Source organism: Balaenoptera acutorostrata, chromosome 12 (genome assembly GCF_949987535.1).
Source record: "Balaenoptera acutorostrata chromosome 12, mBalAcu1.1, whole genome shotgun sequence".
NCBI lineage: Eukaryota > Metazoa > Chordata > Mammalia > Artiodactyla > Balaenopteridae > Balaenoptera > Balaenoptera acutorostrata.
In genome coordinates, this window is record NC_080075.1 from 3,070,934 (window position 1) to 3,083,853 (window position 12,920).

At 38.7% G+C, this 12,920-nt stretch overlaps 1 protein-coding gene across 6 annotated transcripts in view; it reads right to left on the reverse strand.

Annotated features, from left to right (window-relative positions):
• The window catches only part of MRPS9 (mitochondrial ribosomal protein S9), a 91,632-nt gene that overhangs the window by 51,358 nt on the left and 27,354 nt on the right, over positions 1-12,920 (reverse strand). For 5 of the 6 annotated variants that reach the window (XM_007172111.3, XM_057558608.1, XM_007172109.2 and 2 more), the window contains exons 6-9: positions 5,105-5,190; positions 4,147-4,222; positions 1,565-1,733; positions 514-622 (exon numbers count right to left, since the gene is read on the reverse strand). In XM_007172111.3, the coding sequence (XP_007172173.2) occupies positions 514-622; positions 1,565-1,733; positions 4,147-4,222; positions 5,105-5,190 (440 nt within the window). Of the gene's footprint in view, positions 1-70; positions 271-513; positions 623-1,564; positions 1,734-4,146; positions 4,223-5,104; positions 5,191-12,920 lie in introns of those variants that run through there. The other variant, XM_007172110.3, reaches the window with a different exon arrangement.

Below are 12,920 nucleotides of genomic sequence, written 5' to 3' on the forward strand. Positions count from 1 at the left end.
AAATGTCAGGTTTCTTTGCTTGCTCAGTATACATATATATATATATATATATATATATATATATATATATATATATATATAAAATTTTCTGTGAATAGAAAAAAATCCAAAGTGATAAAGCGAACTTTTTCTAATATTTACGATGGTAAGTGCCAAACAAGGTTGGTTTTCATTGTTCTGCGGCTGCCCATCCCCAAACCCAGGAAGCAGAGGTGGCACAGTCTGCATTTCAGAACATAAGACCCCGAGGCACTCAACTTCTGGTATGATCTGATGAGAAGGGGAGGAAGACACAATTAATGAGGAATTCTAGAGATGCTTTCTAAAAATCTGGAAAACGACATAAAAAATAGTGACAGCATCCCTCTAGCTAGTTTGATATATTCTATTAGTAAAGAGAAATAATCATGCAGACAAATATAATCAGAAAATCATAAGCCTTAGTTGATCGTGACATATGATAAAGTACATTTTCTTTAAAAACAAAAAGCAAAACCAAAACAAAGACCTCACCTGTCCTGAGTCACCGGAAAGTAGAGCAGGTAGTCGACCCCATTTACTTCTATCTTCCCACTTCCATGGTCATAAACGGCCACTTCTGCCTTTGCAGTCTTTCTGTTACCTTTAAAAATATAAGACATCTATTAGTGAACATCTTGAGGACCAATGCTTTGACAGAGGCAAAACTATATTAAATTTTTTCCCCCAGAATAACAATATGTAACACTCTATACAAGAAAGTTCTATAATTACTACAAGTCAAACAAAAATAGAACAGGCAAACTACACAATAATTGATGTAATAAAGCTTACTATGGGGTGATTTTGTTCTTTAATCCCATTTTAGAAACACTACAATGATTTTAGTTTCAACAAAGTAATTCAGATTTATTTATATTATTAAAAAAATCAATTTACATAGTGTTCTTTTTAAATTAATAAGAATATATCAATCGTATAATTTTTAAAATATATGAATAGTAAAATAAAGTATAATTGGTAGAAATAAAAGGAATCCTTAGGAAAGGTCACACTTCTTTGAAAACATTAACTGAAAATGATAAAGGAATGATGTAAAATTTTTTAAAGTTGCAGATGTATCATTTAATAACTCAATTCTTTAAAGTTACACCATGTCAAATGTCTCTGTACACCTTCAAGGAAGATGTGAGTTGAGGACCTAAAGTTTTTAACATTTTGTAGTTTTAGCATCTGACGTGCAGGTTCACCGAAAATTTTCATTTAATATAAGAAACTTTTATTTAGAAACCTAAACCTTTATAACAAACCTACATTTTGTTGTTTCTACCAGTTGAAAATGTGAAAATACAAAGTGTTAATATGATTGTGTAGGTATGTGTCCACATTTTTTTCTTGCAACATTATAAAGTTCAGTTTTTAAAAACGTCAACAGAACCTTAATATTCGGAAATCCAGCGTAGCAGCAGCAAAAATAAACAAACAAAATGAACACCAAAGGGCAAGAGCAAATAAACATCCGGCCATTTCCCAATCCTTGGCGGTGGTGGGGGCGGGGGGGGTTCTCTCTCCACGGGTGCGTTACCTCGGCCTGTGCTGAAGGCCATACCCTTCTCGTCATACTGCACAGGCTCAATCAGCTGTTTTTTCGATTGAATGGTTACACTCCTGCGGAACCTGCCCACAAATTCTTCTTCAGCCTCGTCACACGGCAACGCCGATAACCTTTCCAGCAGCCGAATGAACTGTGCGTACTGCAGACAATAGAAATTCATTAGGAGATGCAAGTGTAATTGCATTTGCTAATTTTTTTCTATTTTTATATACTTGATCTTTCCAATGTTGCTTTTCTTGATGAATTTTGACAGGATGACACTTCCGCAACTTCATGTTGCTTTTAAAACAGCGTGCAGATGCAGCACTTTCCCTGTGTACCTTCAGTGCTCAATCTTTTCTTTCGAGAAACAAAGAGATTTATCATTCAAAGAAAAATCCATTTCTCTGTATCAGGATTACATGAAGGTGAAATTTAAATTCATTTTCAAAAAAATACTTAGATGATCTTTAAGTATAATTTCTACTCTTTTATTAGAACTGTATCAAGAGGCGCTTCATAAATAATTTCCAGCAAGTTTCGTACAGTAAAACGGGAAGAGTCTGATTTTGAGAAAACGTACCTCTTAAACTACATTTCATAATACATTTGGCAAATGTATCTTTAGCTGTTCAAGCTGTGTTACTTTAATGTTTATGATTTCCTTTAAAACCGAACAATCAAGCTATTTAAAAATTCAAGAGATACTTGACTTAAAGGGCAACCTCTTGAAATAAATTACCCTTGCTACTCAGTGCATTTTTTTTTAATAGTTCTTGAACATGTGATTAGAAAGTAAACAACTTGGTATTAACCCCTTAAAATTAGAAGCCAGAGTAATCACTCTAAAGTGTTTATGCAGAAGGAAACAACTGATACTTGAGATCCTTAGCATGGAGAGTGAAACCCAGTTTTTGATAACCTTATTTATGTTTTGCCAACCCTAAAAATCATACTCATCTTTGTTACCACTGCCTTTACAGTGAAAATCTGCCATTAATAATTTGAAATATATAAAAATCTCACAAGTAAGATTAAAAGGGCTGCTTCAAGTATTGCCTCCTGTGATGTAACAATACTAGAGAAGGCAACTGTCTGAGGAAGAGTGAACTACTAGCCACCTGCGGTACCCAGCCTGGTAAAGCTCCATCACCTTCATTCACAGGCCTGTCCTTCCTCAGCTGTTCTCAGTTCCTCTGCACCGGCTGTAATACCCTCGAACACACAAGGAGGCAACTACAGGTATGACACAGCCTTGCTTATGAACTGGGATCACGGTTCAAGACATCACTGACTACCCTTGCCTTCCTCATCTTGACACCAGCCATCAGCTTCAGGATTTCTTCCAACATCCAGCTGCCCAAAGTACAAAGATACCTATATATCTGGTTGTTTTGTTTTCATAGCTGCACACCTATAACAAAGTCCTTAGGATGTTTTCAAAATGAAAACAAACAAACCTGTATTATAAAAATCAAAGCAGCCAGAAAACAGGAAACACTGAAATGATTCATTCAATGAAGAAGCAAAGAGAGGTTTTTCAGTTGGATCCAAGTGCAGTGATACTGACTTGGCAGTTAGGATATTAGAAATTAATTTCAGATCTTCAACTCACCAAATGCCTGACACCTTAGTTAAGCAAAATGCAACTTTTCCAAAACATTAATTTCTACAATATGTTAAATGAAGAAAAGAGCAATTTAAGCATATGACTTGAAATCTACACGGCAGCAAGGTATTAACAATGTTACCCACTGCCATGGAAGGAAAAAACCTTTCTTGGAACAATTTGTGAAATTTTTCTATACTCCCCTCTTCCAGAAATAATTTAAATTTAGAACATCAACACACTTAAAACATCAAATTTCCTGTGGTAATACTGGCATATATTAGAACATTGAGCAAAAAAAGAATCAGACTAAGACCTAAAGCAGGGGTCACCATATTCATAGGCTTTAACATTCACTGGGGGAGCCTGCTGAAACTGTGAATTCCTGGGTGACACCCATGGAAATTCTGCGTGAGGTCTGAACCTTGGGAACTGCATTTTGTAACCAGCATTCCAGGTGATTCTGATACAGGTGGTTTTGCCGATTCCAAGAGGAAACATACTGGCCGTGTGGATACTGCATTGGTAAGCCAGGAAAGTAACCATGCGCTTCATTTCTTTTCTACTTAACCTGTAACAACCCCTTACACTTATCATTAGCTTGTAAAATTAGCACCCGCTTTACTGAAGGAGGTGAAAAATGACAGCTGCCATGCTCCCCTGAACAAGGGGCAGAGGATGCAAGCGCACTTGTGGAGGAGGGTCTGGGGACCAGGCACGCCACCTACCTGGCCCTCCCAGGGCAGAAATCAGCTCCACGTGTCACTTGTGGAGGAGGGTCTGGGGACCAGGCACGCCACCTTCCTGACCCTCCCGGGCAGAAATCAGCTCCACGTGTTTTAAAAGGAAAACCGTCTTATGAACACCTGCCTCTGAGGAATGTTACTATTAGGATCCTAAATACAGCAACTGTCTACAATCCTACGGCACAGGTCCCCTTAAATTAAAAAGATTAATTACTCACATCTTGATCTGACAGTTTTTCCACTAACATTTCTTCCAGTTCCTCCTTAATCAGCCATCTGCTGCCAATCGGGTCTCTGTTAAAATATCACATTATATTCTCTTTTAAATTAACCATGCAATGAGTTATATCACAAAAGATCCCACAAGTAGTAGCGATTCTTGATTGGGAAACACATTTTTGTACTATATAGCTGTAAAATTTCACCCAAGTAAATGATTTCTGAGACACATTATTTCATTTCCTCAATCTACTTTAGAAAAGATACCCAGTCTAGCAAATGTTCCATTCGCAGAGTTAGACATGGCATTGGGGAACCCATTTGATGATATTCAAGTCACTAGGTTTCTCAAAAATTAAAACTGTGCTTGCTTTTCATAATTTACTTTAAAGGGTATGTTACGGACACAGAGTTAATCTGTCAATGGACTAAAGTAGTAATGAAATCCAAATAAAAGCCTAGGGGTAGTATTTACAACTAAAACTAAGTAAATTCAGAAACTTGTGTCTTTTGCATAGGAAGAAATATGTGAATAACCAGCCCCAAATTTAAAACTGGTCGGTCAGGTCAATGGATCTAATCTATCACTGTTTGCTAAATGGAAGCACAAACCTTCAAATACAAAATACACACACACACACACACACACACACATATGTATATATACGGGCATATAAATGCACAGTTACATACACAAAAATTCTAAAGAAATAATATTCAAATACAGTAAGTGCCACTTAACATACAAATCTAGAATGAAGTAATATAAAAATAATAACCTTAATATTTACATCCTCCCAAACAAAAAAGAAATCACCTATTATTTGGAATTTTAATGATTAATGCTGAAATAATGAACAAAATTTTAGGCTTTTAGGTATGCCTAAAAAACACCAATGATAAGTGGTATGTTTTTAGTTAATTTTCTCATATATTTTAATGCAAAAAAGAACTTACTTGGCTTTAGTTTTTTCTGAAAACAGACCTTTGGCTCGCAGCTGGTCTTGACGGTTTTCTACATCTAGTAGCTTTCCGTATGCTCCCTGTGGCAAATAACACACACATACATTAAACCAAGAGAGACGGCGCACCATTACCTCCCTTTAGGTCTCCCCTGAGCACCTCATCTCAGAAGCGCCCTCCTCAAGTCACAGCTGCACAGCAAGGATTACTGAAAATGTTTTTTAACAATGCTATTTCTCATTCAAACTAAAGAATGGTGGAGTAATTTCAATGAGAATTTAGTATCATACACAGTAACACACTTAACTTCAAATGATTTTTAAAAAACTCTATAGAAGGTTTACAACTCAGTGAGGTTAGTAAAAACAAAATAAAGTTATAAGCTATTTATTTTCCTTAAGAGTTCCACAAAGAGAACCAAAACTTTTCCTTAAAAAAATCATAATTTATATAGCAATATGCATTTAAACTTAGAGAATTACCAGTAAAAAATTTTAACATTTATATAAGATGTCTTTACCATGTAGTCTGTATCTTAAAAAGTTTTCTATTAATATTTATTTTTCATTATTTGATTTCTATTGATTTACTTTCTAACAAAGTCTGTGAATGTAAATCATCACCTGTTAAATCATAATGCAAGTAGGAGAAAATTTACCATTTTGTAAGCACTAATCTGGCAATAACGGTTATCAATGAAATACGATTTCCAGGAAATGAGTTTACAATAAGCAGAATAATGCAACTGTCTCCCAACTTTTTTGACTGAGCAAACTTGAGGACTCAAATCCAATCTCTGTGTATTCATTTATAATGTACACATAACCTACCATACTAATACCTAAGGGACAGACGTTTTCAAAGGATGAGCTAGAGATGATATAAACATTTTTTCTTGCTTAATCATGACACCGTCCAACACCATCAGCCAATCTCAGAAGACACAACTTGTTACTCATAGAGGTGTCTATCCATGTTTAAAACAGTCTTCATCATTTCCAGTTTTGGGGACAACCTCTTGTGGGTGCTGATTAGAGCGTCATACTATATCAAAATGCTGCTGATGAAGAGTCTGCTCTAAGACTACACGTGCCCCTCTGCGACTCCCTTTGTATTTACCAGTGCCTGCATTTGACTATCTTCATTCTGCACCCTCTTTTCAGGAATCCATTTCTCTCAAGGGGAAAAAGAATGTAGGAAGGGAGGGAGGGAGGGAGGAAAAAGGATGTAAAGACCGAGCCTTTGAGTTTCATAAATATAGATGAGAAAAGCTGAGATTATGCTCCATGGGCCAGGACTTCTTGGTGAGAAAAGGATAAGTTCATTTCCTGTAGTCGGGAGACTCGTAAGAGTGTGTTTTGTTTTGTTTTGTTTGTTTTCAGTAAGGGTAGTAGGACTGATAACTTAGAAAAGAATAAGAAAAGCAGCAGCACTTAGAAACAGTAAAACTGGGCCGAGCATCTCCGACAGAGTGAAACGATCACTATCAATAGTTCAGTGATTCTAAAGCTAAGCTCCCAGCAGAAGCAGACAGCAGCAGCATCTAGCCCAAGCACTAGGTTAGAAATGTAAATTCTCAGGCCCCAACCCAGACTTTCCCAAGAGGAACCTCTTGGGAGGGGGGCCCAGTGATCTGTCTGAACGATGCCCCCAAGTAACACACCCTGAAGTTTGGATCTAAACACTGGAACTCTGGGGACAAATGAGGTTAATTCAATTTTAGGGTACAGATTAAGAATAGCTATCTCTACAACTATACTCAAAGTATAAATCCATCACCTGTAGCAGCAGAAAAATGTATCTGACAGTTCAAAACAAACTGTCCACTCTGAAGAAAGCAAGAACTAATAGGAACCATCCACATACAGAACGTGTCCCTGCTATGCAACTTAAAACCATACAACTTGTCTCCCGAGAACTGGTAAGCTGCATTTGACTGTACTTAGGGTACCTGAAATTCATATTTAAAGGCTAAGATAGTGAGTTGTAAGCCCAACTGAATAGTGTATCAGAAAAATTTCTATGTGCCTATTTCTAGAAAGCAATTCTGAAGTGCTCTGAACAGGTAAAACAGAGGGAGAATAAAAAACCCCACAAAATGAATCCTCCCCGCCTTGCACGAAGGGGACAGACGTGTGCAAGCAGCATCTCGCTGTGCACCTGCACTGCCCGCCCCGCCCCCGGAAGCCTGCTCCCGCTGGGGTCTGTGGGAGCAGGATGGCATCAGTCTCCACGTCTCCACGCTGGGCTGCTCCAGAGCCCTGAGATTCTGGGAGTCCTTAGTCAGAGATGTTGTATCTTTCAACTCTATCTTAAAAATATGAATCCAAGAGAACACCAACAACAGTAGTAAGACACCCTACCTGGTTATAGGGGTCTATTTAATTTTCTGAAATAACCAAGGCAACTAAAACAAAAATAATTGATCTGCTTCATAGGTGAAGTTTCAAGTCAAAATTTGGGGTGCTAAATTTGTCATCATTTTCCAGTGATTCTGAGCAATTTTTAAGTCCATATTTTTCTTAAAACTTTCTTGCGCTCTGCTACTACCTTCCAGTGTTATATTTAGCTCCGTAATAATGCATAAGTAGGGTAAGTAACATCACCAGAAAAAATGTGGAATTTGAGAAACCACCCATGAGGAGTACACGTCAAATTTCGAGCATGCTGAGTTCTATTCGTTTATGGCGCGGGCTTTGCTGGCTCTAACTCATCAAGTTATGTACTGCTCCTTAAGCCCCTCATACGCTTCTTTAAATAGGAAAATATATGTAAAGCACTTAGCATACTGCCTGGCCTACAGTAGTGGTCAAGAAATGATACAGGGGTGAGGTATGGCATTCAGGAGTCAAATAATCGAAAACAGTTTTACTGGTGCACTATTTCTATTTTTCTTTCTTCTCTAGATAGTAAAACCACTCCTGAGATTCTATCTTGGTTAGTCAGAGACAACAGTCCTCTGGGAAGTACATTCTATAGCTTCAACTCCCTGAAGAGAGGTGCACTAATTTACATCAAAAAATCCTTGAGGGTATAAAATACGCCAGGAACTGTCAACATCACAGATTATCAGTGCTAGCTTCTGGTATACTGTTAAATTTCCACTTAATTTTTAAGGGACCCTAGAGAATTAGCATGACCCCACCTACACTAAGTTTATATATTGTATTTAACAGTATAATTTTCAAATATGACAGGAATAACCCAGATGTGAAATGCTGAATCATTAATCACAGCTATGATTAATATTTCATAAAATCAAAGCAAGCCTATCCACCCCTCATGTCATCAGATTTCCATAATGTATGAATCGAATTTAGAAGGTGCCTAATTTGGAAATACCAGATGCTCAGGGTACAGGAGAGAAATGCTTTAACTGAACTCTCCCAACAGCACGAGCAGTATCATCTTCAGTCTCTACCAAATCCTGCTTTGGTTGTTATTAACCGTGCTGAAATTCCAATTTTAGGAAGGGTAAACAAAACAACATTTCTTAGGAGGGTGGTATAGATAAAGTCAACTGTATTTTGATATACAAAATATGTAATAACTAACCGTAATGATCATCTTAGATACTAGTTCAATACAGAAAAAGTAAGCGACTTAAAATATGTTTGTTGAAAAAAAAAATCACAGAAAATAAATTTTCTAAATAACAATCTTCTCAATTTTTTGGCTACTGGCATATACAAAACCAACTGGAATAAATATACATATAATTCATTTATCATGGTTTTTATCATGCTATTTATCTGAAGCTCCAAGTGACATACTTCTATGGTAGACCCTAGCTATCACTTTGTAAATACATTATGCTATACAGCGTATACTTCGTGTAATGCTACTCAACATAAAAAAAGGAAATAATCTCACATATAGGTCATGTTAGACAAGTACTCTGGGAAAGTACGCACCCGGGAGTAATTACATAGAAGTGGTTGTGACTCAGATACCATATATTTTTACTACTGAAAGCTCCATCATATATTATAAAAACAATTTTGCCATTATAAAAGAAGTAATCTGATTAAAATCAACAGAGGCAATAAGTTGAATCAGTTTTTAAAAATTAATTTTCCCAACTGTTACACTTAGAACATACAAGATACACAATGGTAATTATTCATATATCAATATGAGGAAAATGTATATTAAAGATACTTCTAGAACAGCAGTTCGTTGCTGAATTAGTTACTGAATTAACTCCTGCTGTCAAGAAAGAACTTAAAACAGCACACAGACACATGTCAGCACTGGTCTGTAGCTTTCTAAAAAGAAGCACTTTACACAGTCGTAGTTATTTTACAATACCTCACTGTGGGAAGGGTCACTACTTTAATTCCATTTTTAAAGAGCACTGCTTCAAAAGTTTTCAACATTCACCACCAGGGGACAAGGAGGACGCAGAGAATCCTGTGATACGAAGCCTCCGGAACTTCTGCTTGTTGACTCTGGAACCTCCATACAAGTGAGGCCTCAGACCCCTCCCTGGGCTACTGTGTGAACACGGAAGGTTTAAGTCGCTTAAAATAAACTGGAGAATTTCTAAATAAGCCAGGCAAATGAATCCTGTTTATACACACATTATTAGGATTAGAATTACTTTGTACTTTTTCATATTTTAAACTTTTCCCCCCAATTCAGCAGAATAGTTTAAGTACATAATGATCTACTTATTCCTTAATTTTATACTTTTTAGGGTAAAAATTTCATCTGTGGCCGTATAATTCCTTCAATTTATAGAAACACTCTGAAAATACTCCAATGTTTACTGTAAAACTAGTCCTAAAATATAAATGAGGTTTCTATAAGATGCTAAATTCCCAGTATAGTTTTTAGACATGCAGAGCCTTATCTTAAACGTTGGGGTAGGTGAGCTGATGTAAAATGTCAATAGAAGCTTAATGTTTCTGACAACTTACAGTGTCTCCAATGTTTTATACAGCTTTTCCCAAGCTCTGGTTTCATGGGATGTTAAAAGGTGTTTTGGGTAGAAACAGTTCCGTGATCCAACACATTTGAGCAGCAGTGTTTCTCTACTGAAGGGCGTCACGGAGCTTTTATCACGCTAAGTGTCTCCTTATTAGTTTCCCAGTGCTGTATACAATATGCAGCATTCCCAAATGAGCTTAATTTCAGAGACCCTTTCTTGAAGCTTTTATAACCAGGGTTCCTCAGAAAGCACTTTGGGAAAGGCTATATTACGGCCATGCCCTGTCTTAATGAATCATATTTTACAAAAGGATTCCCACTTCAGAGTCAAATAATCACCTCCCACAATGAGTTTAAAACAATTTTCAACTCACTTTTAGTGAGTTTCAAGATATTCAGAAACCTAGGTGTTGACAGGAGGAGTGAACGGGAATTAACATTTCTCTTAGGATTAAAGGACCTGCACAACTGCCCAGGTTGCGACCGCCCCGTTCATGAAGGCAGCCCCTCTGCCTGCCCGCCCCGCCCGGTCGCCTGGGCAGCTCCAGCTGTGGCGGGCAGGGGTGCCTGGGGCAGCTGGGACCCAAGGGCACAGCCACCGGCCTAGCCCTTAGCTGCGCAGGCAGGTCTCCTCCCCCACCCCCGGACACGCAGCTCAGCTCTCCTCTGGTACAGCACCTGCTCCACTTCAGACACACACACCCTCTAAAAAGTCTTCCCTCTCTTTTACATTTCAGTTCAGTTGTTTCTGGAAACTCCTTTTACTCTTTCTTCTTTCTGCTCCTGAAACGCTACGCTGAAACTCTAAATCATGTCTGAGAAGTACACAAGTTCCACTGGTTACACGGCTGTTGAGGAGATGGAAAGTCACACATTTGGGGTAAAAAAGACGGATGAACAGGGCCATCCAGCCCGGAGGCCCCTCAGTCCTCAACGATCCTTTGAGAAACCCCGTCCAGCCCTTATTTCTTCTTAAACTACCTTTCACTGTTTAAGAATTTACTTGTTAGTACTATTTCATACTTCATCCATTACATATGTACACCCTATTTGCTATTTTGTAAAATAAATGGTTTTTATTGACCTTCCCAGGAACCTGAAGACAGGTGTATGGTTGAGGCCACAGGAAGGTGGCAATTCCAGCCAACCTGACGATGAGCCCTTAGAATGTTACACACTCAGAGTGTGCGACCCCAGCCCCGTGGATCGGCACGTTTCCCTTCACCTTGTGCTTTCCCATCAGCTTCATCTCTGGGCGGGAACAATGAACCGCTTCTCTCTTCTCATCCTCCTCCTCCCTCAAAATCCTCCCGACTTCTCCACAAAAAAACCTGGATGGACTAACCACGGGTTAACTGGAAACAGTGCTCACTTAAGCACTGCACGTTACCCTTAACCGGAAGCTGCATCAGGCCCGCCTTTTATTCGCTGCTATAATGTATCACACAACTTTAACACGCAAGCAGTGACCAAGTGCTAAAAAGCAGCATTGATGTTATTACCGAAGATAAAGGTTAAGGGACATCACAAAGGCCTCCGGGCAGAACTGCAAACATGCTGAGAGCTGTGCTTTTCTCACAAAAAGCATGGCCGTGACGGCCACATCTCACACAATCACAGCCGGTCCAGGACATGGAAAACAGAGTTTGCCTTAGTGTCTTTCACCCCGTCACATGGGAAGAAACTGCATCAACAAAAAGCAACGGCAGCAACCACGATTCACTTCCCGCCCACCTGCCACAGTCTTTGCGGGGCTGGTTCCCTTGCTGCAGTGGGATGGTGGCGGGGCGGGGGGGGATCACCCTCCCACAGAACGGAACGGACCCCCCCCCCACCAAGAGAGGGAAGAACCAAGGAGGGAGCCAACATGGGGAGCAGCTTCAAGTTCTACCGTCTTATTTTATATGCGATCCCTGATTCACTACGAAACCACTCTTGTGCGCTGAACAGTGAATATTTAGTCACATACTATTTCAGAGTAACAAACAGCACCTAGCATGATGCTGACCTGCACCAGCCAGGCAATGACCACAGCTGTGAGTAATAACATCTGCCACACATGAGGCTCAAGCGATTGGTATATATTTAGGAAAACATTTATCCTTTTTCCATACATGTAATTACTTTGAAGTTCCGTAAGATGCATTTTTGAAAATACAAGGGTTTATTAATTACCTGAATTAACATGCTCAAGTTAAACCAAAATATCTGTAATTTACATGTGTAAACTGTTCCGATGAACAATAAAACAAATACCAAACCCACAGTGTTCGGGGGTCAAACTATGCAACAAATGGACAGACCTAAATTACTGAATTTAACTAACACATAGAAGCCCAAAGAATTCTCCTATATGCAAGGCAACTATATGACGCAAAAAGACTGTTTACAAACTGGATGTAATTTGACATTCTAGTCAAGAGTGGGGTAGAATTTTATCCACTGAGAAACCGACCAATTTCTTGAGCAATCCCTTTTAAAACTCATAAATAAAGTTAGGCCTCTTATACAATGTGTAATTTCTTCATTATGATGAAATGCAACAAAATATCTTGCCCTTGGGTTGCTCAGTTTCAGCCAAAACAAATGCAAATGGCTTGTCAGATGACAGCTGTTTGATAAGGCTCCTCTACAAGACCCGCATGCTTTACTTTTTTCCGTGAAACTTGGGATGAAAGGCAGAAGGCAGGAAGAGAATTAATGTAGCATACAGTCTAAAGGCAATGCTACAACCGTGATTAAGTAGAAAAGTTAAAAGGCACAGATTTTCCACAGCTTCGCTGCGTGCAACCCATCCGTGTAACAAGTTGACAGGCCTAGCGCGCCAGGTCCATCATCCCCTCCAACAGCTAAAGCGCAGCGCTGCATCCCTTTTCAG